Here is a 20,502-nt window from a genome sequence, read left to right on the forward strand (position 1 = left end):
CCATATATAAACAGCACTGTGACATGTCAACTTGCACATGTCATGACACAAAAACATTTCCGACGTTGCAGTCCAAAGTGATTTAGCTGAGCATGACTGGCTTCATGTTTTTGGTCCCTGGCATACATCGCTAGTTCAGTTTGTGGTCATACACACATCCTTCAAAAATGAAGGTGTTGGCCTAAGGAAGGATACCTGAAGAGAACAGAAAGGCCTGCACACTGAATTTGCTCCCAATTACCACCTTTATTGACAACGTTTCGATCCAACACGGATCTTCTTCAGGTCAAACGGACTGAGTGCTCACTTCACAATATACTGTACATAAAATTGTTCACCTTACAAACATAACTCGTTTCTCAGGAGAATGGGGAGGAGGGATACAGGTACCTGCAATTAGGTGAGGCAGCCTGTCGTCGATATACATGAGACAATAGGCGCTGGCGTTGGTCATGCCTCCGTACGAGTCCCTGACCAGCTCCTCCCAGGAGGACTCGCTGACGATGACGTCGTTGTACTTCATCCAGCACTGGTTGCTGTGGTCGTAGATATAGGCCCAGTAGTGGCCGGCCAAGGCTTGGCCCTCGTGGACAAGGACAGCGTGAAGCCTGTACGGAACCTTCACACACATCAAAACAAGAGAAACTTTCTGTATTGGCATGTGCACACATCAAACAAGAGATTAGGACTAGAAAAGTAAAGTTTTAGCACAAACCATGAATCATTATAGTCTCTTGTGACAGAGCGGTAACATAATGCCAAATCGAGTACCTGACAAGATTTGGTTCTGGGTTCCGAGATGAATCATTATGCAATGCTTGTGACACATGTTCAATCTAACAAAGTTCTATTAGTGTATCACATGCTTTAACCTGACAGGGACTGTCAGATAGATGGGATCTTACCTGACACAGACGGTTATCCGAGTACATGCCCTCCAGCGCTTGGCTGACCCTGTCGATGCTGGCCTTTAGCTCTGAGCACCGAGACACAGACACACAGATCAATGCAGTGCACCTGGGGCCGGGCCAGACACACACACACTCTCTCTCTCTCTCTCTCTCTCTGGGATAACTGACTGACAGCTAGGGTAGGCTGTCTGCTCATAATATACATCCAAATGAAGAATTATCACTAGATATGTACAGTAAATGAGTATTACCACATAATGCCTCAAATCATGTTTAAACAGGTCAACATGCTCTCATGGAAGAGAATCTCACAATCACTACAGAGCTATCACAGAAATGAAGGGCTATTTGCATGTGAAAATGTCACAGGATGTAGAAGATCCATTGTTCACACTTTGCCCGTGCTATGCATATCTTACCGAGAGTGGCTGTAATGGACAACAATACATTTCAACTTGAACCCAATTGCAGAGAGGTTATCATTAGTGAATCCAGGTGTAAGTGACCGTACCGTCCATGTTGTTCTCCATCTCTGTCCTCCAGCGCTGCAGGCAGGTCTTGACGAAGCGCAGTTCCTCCTCCGTCACACTGTGGGGGGCGGGATGAGGTGGGGCGTCCATGGGGGGTCTGCACTGGGTGAAGGGCTTGTAGATGGGCATCCTCTGGCTCGAGGAGTGCTTCTGCTGACAGGTGGAGCTGTCGAACGGGCCTGCGTCTCCTGGCTCATGACACTGACTGAGGAGACCCACAGAGGAAAGGCAAGATGTCAACAAATGGGGTTGGCATACATTGAAGACAGAGTGGGTGATGTACTATACATAGGCTAACAGGTAAAACATTACAGGGGCGATTTGGTAAATTTCATATCTGAAATCATTTTAATATTACCCATCGTTTTTTACTAGGATTTTCAAATTGTATTAATTGATTTTCAATTATCCCCTGAATTGACTGACTTCACACTGACATTCTAGGTAGGAACACATCAAAGTGTTTACTCTGACTGCAGCTGTCACTGCTGTCACATTGACTAATAAGGAGTACCGGTAAGTCGTGACAGGACTATTTATTTATTTCACCTTTATTTAACCAGGTAGGCAAGTTGAGAACAAGTTCTCATTTACAATTGCGACCTGGCCAAGACAAAGCAAAGCAGTTCGACACATACAACGACACAGAGTTACACATGGAGTAAAACAAACATACAGTCAATAATACAGTATAAACAAGTCTATATACGATGTCAGCAAATGAGGTGAGATAAGGGAGGTAAAGGCAAAAAAAGGCCATGGTGGCAAAGTAAATACAATATAGCAAGTAAAACACTGGAAAAGTAGATTTGCAATGGAAGAATGTGCAAAGTAGAAATAAAAATAATGGGGTGCAAAGGAGCAAAATAAAATAAATAAATAAATAAAATACAGTAGGGAAAGAGGTAGTTGTTTGGGCTAAATTATAGGTGGGCTATGTACAGGTGCAGTAATCTGTGAGCTGCTCTGACAGTTGGTGCTTAAAGCTAGTGAGGGAGATAAGTGTTTCCAGTTTCAGAGATTTTTGTAGTTCGTTCCAGTCATTGGCAGCAGAGAACTGGAAGGAGAGGCGGCCAAAGAAATAATTGGTTTTGGGGGTGACTAGAGAGATATACCTGCTGGAGCGTGTGCTACAGGTGGGAGATGCTATGGTGACCCTCGAGCTGAGATAAGGGGGGACTTTACCTAGCAGGGTCTTGTAGATGACATTGAGCCAGTGGGTTTGGCGACGAGTATGAAGCGAGGGCCAGCCAAAGGCCTAGATATCGTGTAAGCACTAGAAACTTCTACATGTTCACATAGTCTTGACAATTGAGACAGTTGTCCCAGAGGTCCTTGCCTGGTATCGTCAGGGTTGGCGTCTGTGTGCTGGGGGTTGCTGCTGGGGGGAGTGGGGGAAGAGGCAGCCAGCCTCGGGTCTTCAGCAGGGGACACACTGGTGGGCTTAGTGCAGGCGAACTCCAACATGTACTGTAACATGTCTGCCAGGGGATAATTTGTCGGCCCGGAGCCATAGCTTCTGTAGCTGGAAAAAGAAGGAGACAAAAGGTTGAACTCATGGTAAATTGGTGACAAACAGATTTCATTTAAAAAAATGTCAGTCATGATTCACGAGCAGGACATTTCATACTTGAATCAAAATACTCATATTAGAGAAACACTGTGTGTACGTCAGTTTTTCTACTAACTCATGGTTTATTCACTCTCAGTGGAATCATTTGGAGGTCTCCATCCTGGTGCAGTCATCAGTGAATTCTTCAATAAAAAAATTATTAGCTAAAAGAGCACAGTTGTCTTCCAAAATGTGTATTGGCGTGTACCTGATGTACCACACTGCTTTACAAACAGTAAACTCAATAGTAAACTCACCATTCCAGTTTCTGCTGCAGGACCGTAAGATGCTCCTTCAGTCGCTTCACCTCTCCTCTCCTGTTGTGGGTCTGCTCATTGTTCTTGTGAAGGTATCTGTTTGCATACAGTAAACTTAGTTTACCACAATAAGAGTTTGACTCTGATTCCCCAATTACAGTATCATCATTACAATGCAATACAATGCTCAGTCTACTGTAAATGCATGCTGGTACTCAATATCTTTGAAGAGTTTCTATCCAAAAAGCTATATTTCCATTTTCAGAAACGATGGTAAATGAGCTTTTATTGAAAGGATTTATGAAAGAGATTGGTGTTTTTTTTTCACTATCTAATCAAGGCATGAGGTTGTTCAATGACAGTTGAAAAAAATAATAATAACAATCACTTGAAGGTTTAATTTCAGAGAAACATGTTTTTTGAGAAAAAATAAAGTAGTAATGCTAGGTTTTACACAGACAAATGTAACAAATAACTACTTATATATTAAATATTAAATATATTAAATATTAAATTAAATATATAAAGAACGGTATAAATGACACATTTGTGACATCAATAATTAAACAAATAAAATAATAATCAATATAGTAATATGAGATCTGTTTGTGAAACACTGACATTTTAGTCATTTAGCAGATGCTCTTATTCAGAGTGACTTACAGTTAGTGCATTCATCTTCAGATAGCTAAGTGAAACAACCTCATACAGTATATCACATACCGTAGCGTTTGGGAATAAACTCTTCATATGAATATACACTGCTAAAAAAAATAAAGGGAACACTTAAACAACAATGTAACTCCAAGTCAATCACACTTCTGTGAAATCAAACTGTCCACTTAGGAAGCAACACTGATTGACAATAAATTTCACATGCTGTTGTGCAAATGGAATAGACAACAGGTGGAAATTATAGGCAATTAGCAAGACACCCCCAATAAAGGAGTGGTTCTGCAAGGTGGTGACCACAGACCACTTCTCAGTTCCTATGCTTCCTGGCTGATGTTTTGGTCACTTTTGAATGCTGGCGGTGCTTTCACTCTAGTGGTAGCATGAGACGGAGTCTACAACCCACACAAGTGGCTCAGGTAGTGCAGCTCATCCAGGATGGCACATCAATGCGAGTTGTGGCAAGAAGGTTTGCTGTGTCTGTCAGCGTAGTGTCCAGAGCATGGAGGCGCTACCAGGAGACAGGCCAGTACATCAAGAGACATGGAGGAGGCCGTAGGAGGGCAACAACCCAGCAGCAGGACCACTACCTCCGCCTTTGTGCAAGGAGGAGCAGGAGGAGCACTGCCAGAGCCCTGCAAAATGACCTCCAGCAGGCCACAAATGTGCATGTGTCTGCTCAAACGGTCAGAAACAGACTCCATGAGGGTGGTATGAGGGCCCGACGTCCACAGGTGGGGGTTTGCTTACAGCCCAACACCGTGCAGGACGTTTGGCATTTGCCAGAGAACACCAAGATTGGCAAATTCACCACTGGCGCCCTGTGCTCTTCACAGATGAAAGCAGGTTCACATTGAGCACGTGACAGACGTGACAGTCTGGAGACGCCGTGGAGAACGTTCTGCTGCCTGCAACATTCTCCAGCATGACCGGTTTGGCGGTGGGTCAGTCATGGTGTGGGGTGGCATTTCTTTGGGGGGCCGCACAGCCCTCCATGTGCTCGCCAGAGGTAGCCTGACTGCCATTAGGTACCGAGATGAGATCCTCAGACCCCTTGTGAGACCATATGCTGGTGCGGTTGGCCCTGGGGTCCTCCTAATGCAAGACAATGCTAGACCTCATGTGGCTGGAGTGTGTCAGCAGTTCCTGCAAGAGGAAGGCATTGATACTATGGACTGGCCCGCCCGTTCCCCAGACCTTAATCCAATTGAGCACATCTGGGACATCATGTCTCGCTCCATCCACCAACGCCACGTTGCACCACAGACTGTCCAGGAGTTGGCGGATGCTTTAGTCCAGGTCTGGGAGGAGATCCCTCAGGAGACCGTCCGCCACCTCATCAGGAGCATGCCCAGGCGTTGTAGGGAGGTCATACAGGCCCGTGGAGGCCACACACACTACTGAGCCTATTTTTGACTTGTTTTAAGGACATTACATCAAAGTTGGATCAGCCTGTAGTGTGGTTTTCCACTTTAATTTTGAGTGTGACTCCAAATCCAGACCTCCATGGGTTGATAAATTTGATTTCCATTGATAATTTGTGTGATTTTGTTGTCAGCACATTCAACTATGTAAAGAAAAAAGTATTTAATAAGAATATTTCATTCATTCAGATCTAGGATGTGTTATTTTAGTGTTCCCTTTATTTTTTTGAGCAGTGTATATGTTTAGATACATATTATAACACATGCACTACTGGTCAAAAGATTTAGAACACCTACTCATTCAAGGGTTTTTCTTTATATTTACTATTTTCTACATTGTAGAAAAATAGTGAAGACATTAAAACTATTAAATATATGGAATAATGTAGTAACCAAAAAAAAAAAAGTTTCAATATATATCCATCCTTTGCCTTGATGACGGCTTTGCACACTCTTGGCATTCTCTCAACCAGCTTCATGAGGTAGTCACCTGGAATGCATTTCAATTTAAAGTTAATTTGTGTAATTTCTTTCCTTCTTAATGCGTTTGAGCCAATCTACAATAGTTTGAGCCTGTCTTGTGACAAGGTAGGGGTGATATACAGAAGATGAACAGCTCAAATAAGCAAAAAGAAACGACAGTCTATCATTACTTTAAGACATGAAGGTCAGTCAATACGGAACATTTCAAGAACTTTGTAAGTTTCTTCAAGTGTAGTCACAAAAAACATCAAGCGCTATGATGAAACTGTCTCATGAGGACCACCACAGGAATGGAAGACCCAGAGTTACCTCTGCTGCAGAGGATAAGTTCATTAGAGTTACCAGCCTCAGAAATTGCAGCCCAAATAAATGCTTCACAGAGTTCAAGTAACAGACACATCTCAAAATCAACTGTTCAGAGGACACTGCGTGAATCAGGCTTCTATGGTCGAATTGCTGCAAAGAAGCCACTACTAAAGTAAACCGATAATTAGAAGAGACTTGCTTGGGCCAAGAAAGATGAGCAATGGACAGTAGACCGGTGGGAATCTGTCGTTTGGTCTGATGAGTCCAATTTGAGATTTTTGGTTCAAACCGCAGTGTCTTTGTGAGATGTTCTAATACTTTTGACTGGTCGTGTACACAGTTTTAGCTTTTCCACAAATTAATATCAAGCAGCTCACCTGTCCATATAAATCATTTCTTGGAACTCCAGTTTCTTGTGAATCTTCTCTGGGCGTCCTAACGACTGGTTGAACTCAAACCTGGACAGTTCAAAGGTCAACACTGGTGGTAACTTTGAGAACCATCTCTGAAACATAGAATTCCCACCCACATGAATATTCCCATATACTGTACATTTCTATGTATATCTACACTACCGTTAAAAAGTTTGGGGTCACTTAGAAATGTCTTTGTTTTTGAAAGAAAATATATTTTTTTGTCCATTAAAATCACATCAATTTGATCAGAAATACAGTGTAGTCATTGTTAACGTTGTAAATGACTATTGTAGCTAGAAACGGCAGATTTTTTATGGAATATCAACATAGGCGTGCAGAGGCCATTATCAGCAACCACCAGTCCTGTGTTCCAATGGCATGTTGTGTTAGCTAATCCAAGTTTATCATTTTAAAAGGCTAATTGATCATTAGAAAACCCTTTTGCAATTATGTTGTAAAAGTATTTATGATACATTTGATGTTATTTTAATGGGCAAAAAATGTGTTTTTCTTTCAAAAACAAGGACATTTCTAAGTGACCCCAAACTTTTGAACGGTAGTGTATATTACATTAACATTTAGATTTGGCTTAACATTCACAACAACATACAAAGTAAACATAAAGCTAGGAATTTGGTATGCTCACCTTGCTGCCAGATGAAATGGTTTGATCCGGATGGAGGGCTTCAATCTCCCCCTCTACCATGGCACCTTCCAGACATTCCTCCAAGTTGTTGAAACCGTTCACTTGTAAGGGGTACTGGCCAAACTGCTCGATGTTGGATAAGGTCTTGCCTAAACATAGTCAAACATCAATATGAATTGATAGAACAAATACTGATGGAATAAGAGGCGTCAGGAGTTTTTCTTCACGATGGGACCTCCGCAGGAAAATCTCTGGGGCCTAGTTAAAGTCTATATCAGGTTATGACAAAAGTCATAGCCCTTGATAGTGAAAAGAGTCAAAGCCTAATAACTTCGAGTTTTTCCTGATCAGCTCATGTGATCAGGAAATACTTGAGGCCCCATAGTATGTATAACCAAAATTAAAATGTTCATTCTATACTTACCCTCATGTGTTCTCTCTGCCACAAACGTCCCATAGAAAAGCTGAACCATTGGATTTTCTTTTTTATCTTCCAGGCTGCTGAAGTAAAGATGTCACGTTCATACCTCAAGCAACTCAATATCTGACGTACTGTACTTCAATACAGAGATAATACTGGTACAGGATTTTATGGAATGTCAATGTCACATACACTAGTTGAACCAACTACAACAACAAAAAAATACTGCAGCTATCTTAGTTAGCTATGACAATATGTACTTTAAGTGCTCTCGTACAGCGCTGCCTGTTAGTGATCAAATCCTTGACTTACTTTCCATTGGCAGCCAGCTGAAAGGCATCTTCAAGCCAGTCAAGGAGTTTGTGGGTGAACTCACTCACATCCTAGAATGAACACGTATACACAGTAGTTGTTGCAAAGTCGTGGCAATGACCCAAGTGTGTGTACGCATTGACACGAGTTTGTGTGTGCGTGTACCGGTTGGGCCTCAGTGTGTACCTGTTGGGCCTCACTGGATCTGAAAGCCTCTCTCAAAAGCTCGACGGCAGCAGACGGGTCCACAAACCTGCGAGTGGAGCCCACCATGAGAGCAAAGAGACAGCGCAGCTCCTGCATGAAGGCTATGTTCCTCTTGTCCTGAGAACACAGGCATATGTTAGGCTTCTCTCACTTCACAGAGCTGCAATGGAAAACCCGCATAACCCTTTACAGTTTTCAACAATATCTCTATATGCAAAGGAGTTGTTCAGCCCAACTTTCACGAGCAAATATAAACTCTTAAAAATGTATTTACATTTGTATAACATTTGCTTATAACATGTACACCGTTTATAAATGGTTTATCAATGCTTATTCAAGGAAGTTAGCATAGAGTGTTACACGTCATCTTTATGCACACTCTATAACCCTCTAGTCTAGTTTCCTCTCTAACACCAGCCAGCCTTCCACTGACTCTTCAGTCTCTGGGATCCAAAGGTTCTCTACTCTATTCCTCAGGGCTCCTGGCCCTCCATTGGACACTCACCGAGTGGCTCTTACACTTCTCCAGGATTCGCTCAGACAGGCAGTAGTTGAGTACCAATCTGCGGAACACGGGCAGGTGGAACAGGGACTGAAATAACAAAGATGAGATTGGTCACCTTTCCTTAACACAGTCTATTCATTTGTAAAATGTAACTGTCGAGGATACTTAAGGAGGGTTTAACACACAGGAGTCACAGTTAAGCAAACAAAAGAAAATGCCACTGAGAATAATATAACTTTTTGTGTGATACGGGGAGATGGTGATTTTCCTCTCATAACAAGCCAAACCAATGTGATTGTTTTCTATTTATACAAATTAGTGACATGATGCTTCATTGATGCTGGCGAGCTGTAGTATGTTTTATTGCTAAGTCTTAACTCTGAAACATATACAACACAAAATAATGGAGCCTAACGTACAGTTTCGAAGCGACAACAATATACCAGAGTTTTTGATCGCATTATGCCCATGTGTCTTCTCAACTTTCTCGTTTCCCAGAAACCCAATTACAGCTTATCACAATCTTACTGGAAAGCGTACCACATCAGATACCACAGAAATATGAGTACACAGCCACATGGAGGTCATTTAGCGAGTCTCAATCAAACTTTCTATGAGCAAATTGTGATGAAAATTGTTTTGTTTTTTAAAGCGCAAACAAGCACAATCAACAGAAGATGTCATCAGGGTTAGCTAAATAAAAGGTTGGATTTAGAATGCAACTATTTCAAACAACTTCCCAGCCACTCAAAATGTGTGCATTCCTTCCAATCCCCTGATGATATTCCTCTGGGGTTTTAGTGCTTTTTCGATGTGACCCATATCTGAATGAAATTAAGACAAATGAGCGTTCCCATTCGGCCTAATCTACCGATATAAACTAATTTCAGTCCTGGCTATAGAGTTCATCGCCTGCTCTATCATCACAACACTGCACTATTTAATTACCCTTGCAGTCTATCAATATCAATGAAGGCTTGAATTTCAGCGGGGCCACCTGATAGGCCCAGCTAAATTCAGTCTGGAATGGACACTTAATAGTATTAGAGTAGCAAGAAGCTTTTGCGTTAGGAAAGTAAAAACCCCACCACCGCACCTCATCTTTCCCCATCCTCCTGGTATTACCGATAACTCAATTAGCAAAATATGGCTTGATTGTGTGGAAACTGGTTGATTTTTTTTCCTGAAATGTTTGGTTTCAGTTGAGAGAGCAGGGGGAGAAGTCAGGTAATATCTCGACAGAAGTCGACATCGTTCAGCGAATTGGACACAAACAAACGTGTTAGGGGCCTTCTCTCCTAGTTGTAATATTTTGAACCAAGTCACACGAAAAGTCTTCAAAGGTTTCAAAAAACAGAGAGAAGTTGTACACATGGCCACCACATATCCACCACTTAGGAGGTGGTGTAGAAAGTCAAGGTCATATTACAGAGACCAGAGGAGTCCTAGGGATTCTGCAGACCAACACAAAATTCAAGTACAACCTTTACTGTACGATATCAACTTTGGTAATTGTCTCCAGAGGCTTCAAATTAAGGTTTGCAATTACCAACTCCCCAAAGTTCCAAACTTGATAACCATATAACCTTTACATAATGCAAATGCTTGTTAACAGCCAAGGGAAGAAGCTCATAGGGGAAAAAAACAGGTGTGTGACAGACCGAGACAGACTGAAAGAGAGAGTCACAGCCAGGGTGATAACAGGTGGGCCTAAATGGCACAGCATTAAGATCCACAGCACAAACCCAGAATTTTCCACTAAACTTTTTATCCTGTTCATATTGGGGTTCTCATCTCACTGGCACAATTCTCTTTTACTGTGCATATATTTTGTGTATATTTTGCAGTGCAAGCTCTAGAGCAGACTCTCTTAATAACTTTTTGTGAATACTGTGTGTGTTATCTCACCTGTATGACAGCACTGAACCAGCAGGTGTTGCCCATGTTGTGGATGCCCACAGGCCACCCATCCTGGCGGATCCAGTCTGCAGGGCTGCAGCTCTCTCCCTGGGCCTCGTAGCACTTCCTCTTCACTCGTGCAGCCCTGTCCTCCAGTGCCCTGGTACACACCAACACATGTCACTCATCAACTGTAGGCAATCGTCTGATTGAGTTACACCTGTGTTGTGTTCATTGGGCACCAAATGGAAGAAAACTGACTCAAATGGGGAGGGAGTACATGAACTTGTCCAATGAGAAATGCTAATTTTTGTTTTCTGTTGCGAAATGTTTCAAAATGTTTTCTGTTGCGTGCCCCTATGAACAGGACCCTGGTATTTCACAGTCATCCTTTTTCGTTTATGTTATTTATTGCTCATACCACTGTGTTCACTTCAGATATTATCACTTTTTAATTGAGAGATTACTTAATTGGTGACTTTGTTCAGCAAGAAAACAGCAAGCTAAGGGGCGATGGTGAGGTACTGGACTACAATACCACTATACCTGTTGAGCTCTATCTCCTCTGCCTGGGATTCTTGCAAGCTGAGCTCGATGGCTGTCTGATGGTCATCTTTAGGTGGAGCCCCTGAGAACATTTTAGAATGAGTCACAACACAAAGCACAGATTTTATGTATTCAACATCAGATATCAGTTTGCATTGGGAAACAAATAATCGTCTTTGTTTATCACTAGACCCTCAGCATTTTTCTCCTTTCCTTCCCAACTTCCGGCCTACTTTTCTGAGTCTCCCTGTTGGCTTCTGTGTCTGCGGTCTCTGCGGTCCCTGGCCCTCCTCTGGAGGCTGTGTGGTCAGCAGTCCAACAGCATGGCTGATGTCCCCCTGGCTGACCTGGTATCAGAGAGTGGACATTACAATGGGACCTTTCTAAGAACTATAGCTCTACCCTGGCCTTGTGCCAGTCTGTTTCTGATAACTCTGACTAAAGACATAGCAGCTCAAGCAGAGATAAACCTGCACCTTAAGTTTCACCCCTACGTGACTGAGTCCTTCTAAAGGATCTATTGCAATGGGGAGAGAGAGAAATAGGTTATCTAAAGATTCATAAGCCTGGTGAGGGAGCCAGCTGACAAAGATGTCTGGGACAATGGACTTTATTTGACCATTTAAGCAGGTAAGTCACTGAGAAGTCATTTGCAATAACAACCTGAAATCTTCATAGCTCATATGTACAATATGCAGGTTTTCCCGTCAACTAGTTCATACTCATTGACTAATGGTGTAAGCATGACATCTCACAGTTGTAATCTTAGACACTAATTCCGGGGCGTCAAACATATGGTAAACAAAGAGTGTATTCAAGAGCATGTGTTTCAACTGATGGAGGGCACAACACAAGTGTTTTTAGATAATTGACGTTTAAGGCAAGAAATGATCAAATAGTTTGACAACCCTGTTCATAAGCTTTTAAATGATAACAAACAACTATCTTTTCCAGTGACGAAGACATGGATGTATCATGGTATGGTATGCAAAATGGGTCAACTATGAGCACCTTTATCTCCTGAATGTATTGGCATTCAGGTCAAAAAAGTCACTTTGACTACTTCTTCCATGTGCAAACTAGTATGGAAAGTTATTTTTAAATCAAAAGGGATGGAGGAAACCTGGCACCATCCCTACTGTGAAGCATGGTGGTGGCAGAGGCAGGGACTGGGAGACTAGTCAGGATCGAGGGAAAGATGAACAGAACAAAGTACAGAGAGATCCTTGATGAAAACCTGCTTCAGAGCACTCAGGACCTCAGACTGGGGTGAAGCTTCACCTTCCAACAGGACAATGACCCTAAGCACACAGCCAAGACAATGCAGGAGTGGCTTCAGGACAAGTCTCTGCATGTCCTTGAGTGGCCCAGCCAGAGCCCGGACTTGAACACGACCTAACATCTCTGGAGAGACCTGAAAACAGCTGTGCAGTGACGCTCCCCATCCAACCTGACAGAGCTTGAGAGGATCTGCAGCGAAGAATGTGAGAAACTCTCCAAATACAGGTGTGCCAACCTTAACGTCATACCCAAGAAGACAAGGCAGTAACCGCTGCCAAAGGTGCTTCAACAAAAACTTATGTAAATGTGATATATATCACATTTACATAAGTATTCAGACACTTTGCTCTGTACTATATATATATACAGTGGGGCAAACAAAGTATTTAGTCAGCCACCAATTGTGCAAGTTCTCCCACTTAAAAAGATGAGGCCTGTAATTTTCATCATAGGTACACTTCAACTATGACAGACAAAATGAGGAAAAAAAATCCAGAAAATCACATTGTAGGATTTTTAATGAATTTATTTGGAAATTATGGTGGAAAATAAGTATTTGGTCAATAACAAAAGTTTCTCAATACTTTGTTATATACCCTTTGTTGGCAGTAACAGAGGTCAAACACTTTCTGTAAGTCTTCACAAGGTTTTCACACACTGTTGCTGGTATTTTGGCCCATTCCTCCATGCAGATCTCCTCTAGAGCAGTGATGTTTTGGGGCTGTTATTGGGGAACACAGACTTTCGACTCCCTCCAAAGATTTTCTATGGGGTTGAGATCTGGAGACTGGCTAGGCCACTCCAGGACATTGAAATGCTTCTTACGAAGCCACTCCTTCGTTGCCTGGGCGGTGTGTTTGGGATCATTGTCATGCTGAAAGACCCAGCCACGTTTCATCTTCAATGCCCTTGCTGATGGAGGTTTTCACTCAAAATCTCACGATACATGGCCCCATTCATTCTTTCCTTTACACGGATCAGTCGTCCTGGTCCCTTTGCATAAAAACAGCCCCAAAGCATGATGTTTCCACCCCCATGCTTCACAGTAGGTATGGTGTTCTTTGGATGCAACTCAGCATTCTTTGTCCTCCAAACACAACGAGTTGAGTTTTTACCAAAAAGTTCTATTTTGGTTTCATCTGACCATATGACATTCTCCCAATCTTCTTCTGGATCATCCAAATGCTCTCTAGCAAACTTCAGACGGGCCTGGACATGTACTGGCTTAAGCAGGGGGACACGTCTGGCACTGCAGGATTTGAGTCCCTGGCGGCGTAGTGTGTTACTGATGGTAGGCTTTGTTACTTTGGTCCCAGCTCTCTGCAGGTCATTCACTCGGTCCCCCCGTGTGGTTCTGGGATTTCTGCTCACCGTTCTTGTGATCATTTTGACCCCACAGGGTGAGATCTTGCGTGGAGCCCCAGATCGAGGAAGATTATCAGTGGTCTTGGATGTCTTCCATTTCCTAATAATTGCTCCCACAGTTAATTTCTTCCAACCAAGCTGCTTACCTATTGCAGATTCAGTCTTCCCAGCCTGGTGCAGGTCTACAATTTTGTTTATGGTGTCCTCTGACAACTCTTTGGTCTTGGCTATAGTGGAGTTTGGAGTGTGACTGTTTGAAGTTGTGGACAGGTGTCTTTTATACTGATAACAAGTTCAAACAGGTGCCATTAACACAGGTAACGAGTGGAGGACAGAGGAGCCTCTTAAAGAAGTTACAGGTCTGTGAGAGCCAGAAATCTTGCTTGTTTGTAGGTGACCAAATACTTATTTTCCACCATAATTTTGTCTGTCATAGTTGAAGTATACCTATGATGAAAATTACAGGCCTCTCATCTTTTTAAGTGGGAGACCTTGCACAATTGGTGGCTGACTAAATACTTTTTTGCCCCACTGTATGTAGATAAAGATATAGATATATATATATACACACACACACACACACACACACATATATATATATATATACACACACACATATATACAGTGCCTTGCGAAAGTGTTCAGCCCCCTTGAACTTTGCGACCTTTTGCCACATTTCAGGCTTCAAACATAAAGATATAAAACTGTATTTTTTTGTGAAGAATCAACAACAAGTGGGACACAATCATGAAGTGGAACGACATTTATTGGATATTTCAAACTTTTTTAACAAATCAAAAACTGAAAAATTGGGCGTGCAAAATTATGCAAAAAATTATTCACACATATACACACACACATATATATACACACACACATATATATATACATATACACACACACATATATATATATACATATACACACACACATATATATATACATACACACACACACACATATATATACACACACACACACACATATATATACACACACACACACATATATATACACACACACACACACACATATATATACACATATATACACATATATACACATATATATATATACACACATATATATACACACATATATATACACACATATATATACACACACATATATATACACATATATATACACATATATATACACACATATATATACACACATATATATACACACATATATATATGTATACACACACATATACACACACACACTGACAAAAAAATATATAAAACATTTTTTGCTTTGTCATTATGAGGTATTGTGTTTATATTGATGAGAAAAAAAAAGCAATTTAATAGATTTTGGTATAAAACTATAAAAATCAAGGGGTCTGAATCATTTCCGAATGCACTGTATACAGTACCGGTCAAAAGTTTGGACACACCTACTCATTCAAGGGTTTTTCTTTACTTTGACTATTTTCTACATTGTAGAATAATAGTTAAGACATCAGAACTATGAAATAACACATATTGAATCATGTAGTAACCAAAAAAGTGTAAAACAAATCTAAATATATTTTAGATTCTTCAAAGTAGCCACCTTTTGCCTTAACAGCTTTGCACACTCTTGGCATTCTCTTAACCAGCTTCACATGGAATGCTCTTCCAACAGTCTTTGGCTGCTTTTCCTTCACTCTGCGATCCAACTCATCCCAAACCATCTCAATTGAGTTGAGGTCAGGTGATTGTAGAGGTCAGGTCATCTGATGCAGCACTCTATCACTCTCCTTCTTGGTCAAATAGCCTGGAGGTGTGTTGGGTTATTGTCCTGTTGAAAAACAAATGATTGCCCCACTAAGCGCAAACCAGATGGGATGGCATTTTGCTTCAGAATGCTGTGATAGCGGAGTGGAGCTGGAGCGGAATGGCCTTCACTCCAATTTCGCTTCTTATCCAGATCCTTATTAGATTTTGTACAAATAAATGTTCTTCGGCCATACAATATTTTTTATTTGATTTGTATGATTATTTTCCATATGGGCAGGGGCAGGATGAGGGAACAAAGAAATATGATTTGTGCGGATTTCATTTCTAGTCCATATTTCGAGGTCAATTTTTAACTGGAGTAGTGTCATTGGAAGTAAATAGGAGTCTATGTGAGGCTATATATTCCACCACGTGGGTACTCTAACCCAATGTTTCCCGAACCGGTCCTGGCCCTGCACATATTTGATCTATTCCAACACTAAAACACCTGATTAGTTGTCTAGTTGAATCAGGTGTGCTAGTGGATTAGATCAAATATGTAGAAAGGCTGAGGGTCACAAGGATCAGTTCAGGAAACATTGCCCAAAACAATTACAATGGTACTACATGAATGGGATGGAACCAACTAAAACTTTGCTATGCACATTGTTTGCCAAATTGCAAGCTCAGATAAGTCTCACATAAGTCCACAGCCTGGCAAATATGTTCAACATCACTCACTCATAGTGTACAGGAGTCATGATCCATTTATACCTAATACAATATAACTTAAAGTATCCTTAAGGTTTTGAAATGATACACCAGAACAGTAGTGGCCAAACAGTTCAAATAATAATAATAACAATAATAATAATAATAATAATAATAATAATAAATATATATATATATATATGTGTGTGTGTGTGTGTGTGTGTGTGTGTGTGTGTGTGTGTGTGTCAGCTGAGAGGAATGAGGCTATATAATAAAGTCCCCCCCAATAGCAGCAGGTGGAAATGTCAGGGTAACAGCGTGGCAGACATATATGGAGAGCTGTGGTCTTGGTCAGCCCCTATTTTGGGCCCTGAAATGATAGCTGGTGTCTCTGTTTATCATTCCATTTACAACGCTACCAGGGTTTAAGTGAAAAAAGCAGTGGATGTTTTTCTGACATGTTGATTAATTACTAGCCAAATAGTGGACGAACTCACTAAAACTATCCCAAATGCCATAAATCTGATCATGTACTTACTTTGTACTGTGTGAAACGTAATGTGTAATTTGCCTAGTCTTGCATTCCACTGTTACAAAATACAATAAATAACCAATAGATACAGTGAGCAAATTAGTGTGAAACACAACAAATGGGAATTGTTTATGATTAAGCATAATGAGTTGAAGCTGGTCGGGTTTTGTCCATTTTGTAGAATACTAGCGGACTAAACTCCACTCCATGGTGAAGTTCATCATAAACTTTCTTCACCATGGAGTGGAGTTTAGTACACTAGTAGGATACAGGTATATTCCAAAACTATGGGTAGGCTATGCATGTTAGTGCTTTTGACAGACTACCTTTCGCTAATTACAGTTATTGCAAAGTTTTATGACAATAACATAACTATTTTTCCACCTGGTTGTTGTGATACGTTGAACGAGACGCCATTTCAAACATATTTGTAGGTCAGACAGAATACTTCGTGACAACAGTTTAGAAACAAATATAATCTCCCACACTTGAGATAAATTGAAACAAATGTGTCATTCACTGTTTCACAAAGGAATAAGGTCGTGTTGTGAAATTATTTAGTGGCTATCCACACAGAAAATGTAGGATGTATCTCTTTTGGTTAGTTGTTACCGATCTCATGGAAGGTTGAAGTTTTTTTAAATGTCACTTGTTGCATTTTCATTCCACTCCGTTACTTAGTGCTCACCGAATTCGTTGTTTTCCCCATGTTCACGCTGTTGTTCAACTCTCATGGCAGAAAAGGCCGAATGTCTTGTTTATTTTCCCCAGAAGCCTACACTTCGCATTTGAATAACAAAAAAAAAATTAATCTCTCAAAACAGCCACACCCAAGCAGAGCTGAGAAGAGCATATTCGCCTGTCCAAAAAACGGACGCGCGCAACCAACGTGGGTGCGCGCGGTTACGGCAATGGACAAATAACGTTCAAGCAAATTATTGATACATCATTATCATTATTAAGGATAAATAAACGTTAGCCTAAACTGTTTTGAAATATGGGGCGGTTCTTCCAAGGAATCTTTAGTTCAAGCTCATTTACTGCATTTTTACTCAATTTAAAAACTCTAAAATGGTATTTGGAGAAGAGTAAAAACAAGCAAAAATGACCCCAGACATCATCACCTTGGCTGCTGTAGCTTCCTTCACCTCAATCGACAAGGAACATAACATTCTACAAACTCTACTTTAGTAAATCAATCAGCAGTTATGTAACTAGCCATCTACAGCCATCTTTCACCTCTGCACTGCCACAATACCAAAGGAGTGGGTCTGCCTCACTCCTTAAAAAAAGTATCATCTTACCATGTTAATAGAAAATCAATACAGATGCCACTCAAACATTCCCACACCGGTCCATATACTGTTGAAAGCGAGTAAAGAAGAGACATCAAGCTATCCAGAATACATTTCAGAACGAAAAGAAACAGAAAGAAAGGAAAATTACTTTGAAGATCATCTGACATTACAACATTTTGAAGGGGAGATTTAGGTGTATAAAACTGATTGGGGATCTGCAACTGGTTGCTCAACATGATATCTATTCTCTGGCTTCTACTAAGCTCAGGTAAGATTTACTCACATAGTTTTCCTCTTCTACAATCAGTTTTGGATTAAATATCCATAAATATAAATTAAATAAAACATTAAAGACCAGTTTACCAGTCAGTGCTATTAAGAATTGTCTACATGAAACAAGCAACTTTACATTTAAAGATGATTGACATGTTATTGCAAATGTATGACTTAATGGAACCCTTCTTTGAGCTTCCTATCCTGTAAATCCAATTATATGATCACAGGCAGTCCATCCCTTTGAATCTCAGTGTTTTAACTAACTCTGAAACTAGGGTTGCAAAATTCCGATCATTTCCTCAAAATTCCCAGAAATCCTGGCTGGAGGATTCCTGGATTTCCTGTTTATTCCTTCCTGATTCCAGGAATATTCCAACTGGGATTTCTGGAAAACCTGGGAATTTGGGGAAAGTTACTGGAATTTTGCAACCCAATCTGAAACAGACAATTATTTTTCATGTGTGACAGATAAATCAAGATTTAATGCATGGATGGTAAAATATAATATATTTTTTTTCATTATGTTTAATACATGCATATACATGTTTTTCATTCTTAGTAGTGGAGTTAACCACAATGTCTGTAAACGTAGCACATTGAATTAATGGTCTTAAATTAAAATTTGTGACACAATAATCATGTTGAGAATAGATTATACCGTAAATTATCAGGTAGACTTTTGTCATATACAAGACGGACAGGGTTTGCATTTTATTTGTTAGAGGTAGGGTTGCTCAATTCAGTTAACTTTCCCAGGTTTTCCAGAAATCCCAGTTGGAAGATTCCTGGAAAAAGGAGGGAATAAGCATGAAATTCTGAATGCTCCGACCAGGATTTCTGGAAAACCTGGACATTAAAAAAAATATATAGATCATTTTGTAACCCTATATATCAATGAGTTGAATTTCATATGATTGATTTACTACTTGACTTCCATTCAGCCCCTCTAGCTGAACAGGTAGCAGATAAACCCAAGAGATCTGCTCTGAACCAGCTCACCAGGACCCTCCTGCGTAAATACGACTGTGGAGTGAGACCTGTTCAGAACTGGACCAGACCCACGCTAATCCACATAGACCTCATACTGCAGTCGGTCCTTGATGTGGTAAAGAAAAATAACTCTATATGGCCTTATCTAAATCCTTCATTATTTAAATATAAAATACAATACTATTACCTGCCTTGCTTCTGGTAATATGTAACACAAGAAATGAAAACATTGTCAAAATGATCATTTAAAATATTAACATTTCATACAATTTGTATGAAATGTTAATCTTGTTTCAATAAATACATTTTGACCATTTGTATTTAAACATTTCAATAATCTGCCCAAACAATTTACACACAAAAATATAATACAAATCTACTTTTTACAGGATGGAAAGACTCAGCAAGTAACCACAAGCATTTGGTACCGGCAGGTTGGTATGAATTGTCTTCTTCTATTGGTGTTAATGATAGTCCTAAACGGTTTTGCTTGTCAGCAATCAAGTCTTCAATATACTGTATGTAACTTTCAAAACATCTAAATACGTATTGAATGGTCTTGTGATGCGTTTCCCGTTTGTGATGTCAGATCTGGACCGATGAGTTCCTGGTGTGGGACCCCGAGGAGTTTGACGGGATCACTGAGATCTCCCTGTCCTCTGATGCTATATGGGTGCCCGATCTCATCATCAGTGAATTGTAAGATTTGACACCATATGTATTCCTGTTCAAATTACATAACATGCCATTGGATTACTCAATACCCTCACATTACTCAATACCCTCAGACTCTTCTCAGAAATGTTAAATATTTGGCCTTTTACTTTAAAATGACAAACAAGTGTGCTGACCACTCGTGCGTTGAAAATTAATTTACACATACATGTTATTAAATCATTGCATTCAGGCGCTAAAGTAGAACTTGGTTCTATTTGTGATGCTTGATACACTACAAGTCCCACCTCTGCCATCTCCTCACCCATGTGGGTTATTGAAAGGTGAACTGAGGTCCACACTCCAGTCGGTGGTGGTAATGCACCTTAGAGTTGGTTGCCAACCACCATATAAAGTCCAATGAAGAAGAAGAAGAAACCTGAAGGAGGAGAGATGACTAGAAACAAACTCGGTTTACCCTTAAACCTGAAGGAGGAGAGATGACTAGAAACAAACTCGGTTTACCCTTTTATCTGTGGATT

General features: G+C 40.6%; 1 protein-coding gene across 9 annotated transcripts in view; it reads right to left on the bottom strand.

The window, feature by feature from the left end:
* The window catches only part of LOC112257978 (ubiquitin carboxyl-terminal hydrolase 28), a 39,669-nt gene that overhangs the window by 9,322 nt on the left and 9,845 nt on the right, over positions 1-20,502 (bottom strand). For 5 of the 9 annotated variants that reach the window (XM_024431964.2, XM_024431965.2, XM_024431963.2 and 2 more), the window contains 14 exons: positions 11,381-11,494; positions 11,148-11,229; positions 10,611-10,761; positions 8,703-8,789; positions 8,177-8,314; positions 7,991-8,061; positions 7,682-7,758; positions 7,258-7,406; positions 6,573-6,700; positions 3,311-3,406; positions 2,781-2,966; positions 1,423-1,646; positions 906-976; positions 391-619 (listed from right to left, as the gene is read on the bottom strand). In XM_024431964.2, the coding sequence (XP_024287732.1) occupies positions 391-619; positions 906-976; positions 1,423-1,646; positions 2,781-2,966; positions 3,311-3,406; positions 6,573-6,700; positions 7,258-7,406; positions 7,682-7,758; positions 7,991-8,061; positions 8,177-8,314; positions 8,703-8,789; positions 10,611-10,761; positions 11,148-11,229; positions 11,381-11,494 (1,803 nt within the window). Of the gene's footprint in view, positions 1-390; positions 620-905; positions 977-1,422; positions 1,647-2,780; positions 2,967-3,310; positions 3,407-6,572; positions 6,701-7,257; positions 7,407-7,681; positions 7,759-7,990; positions 8,062-8,176; positions 8,315-8,702; positions 8,790-10,610; positions 10,762-11,147; positions 11,230-11,380; positions 11,495-17,430; positions 17,636-20,502 lie in introns of those variants that run through there. The other 4 variants (XM_024431960.2, XM_024431959.2, XM_024431958.2 and 1 more) reach the window with 4 other exon arrangements.

The sequence above is a fragment of the Oncorhynchus tshawytscha genome, linkage group LG09 (genome assembly GCF_018296145.1).
Source record: "Oncorhynchus tshawytscha isolate Ot180627B linkage group LG09, Otsh_v2.0, whole genome shotgun sequence".
Lineage (NCBI taxonomy): Eukaryota > Metazoa > Chordata > Actinopteri > Salmoniformes > Salmonidae > Oncorhynchus > Oncorhynchus tshawytscha.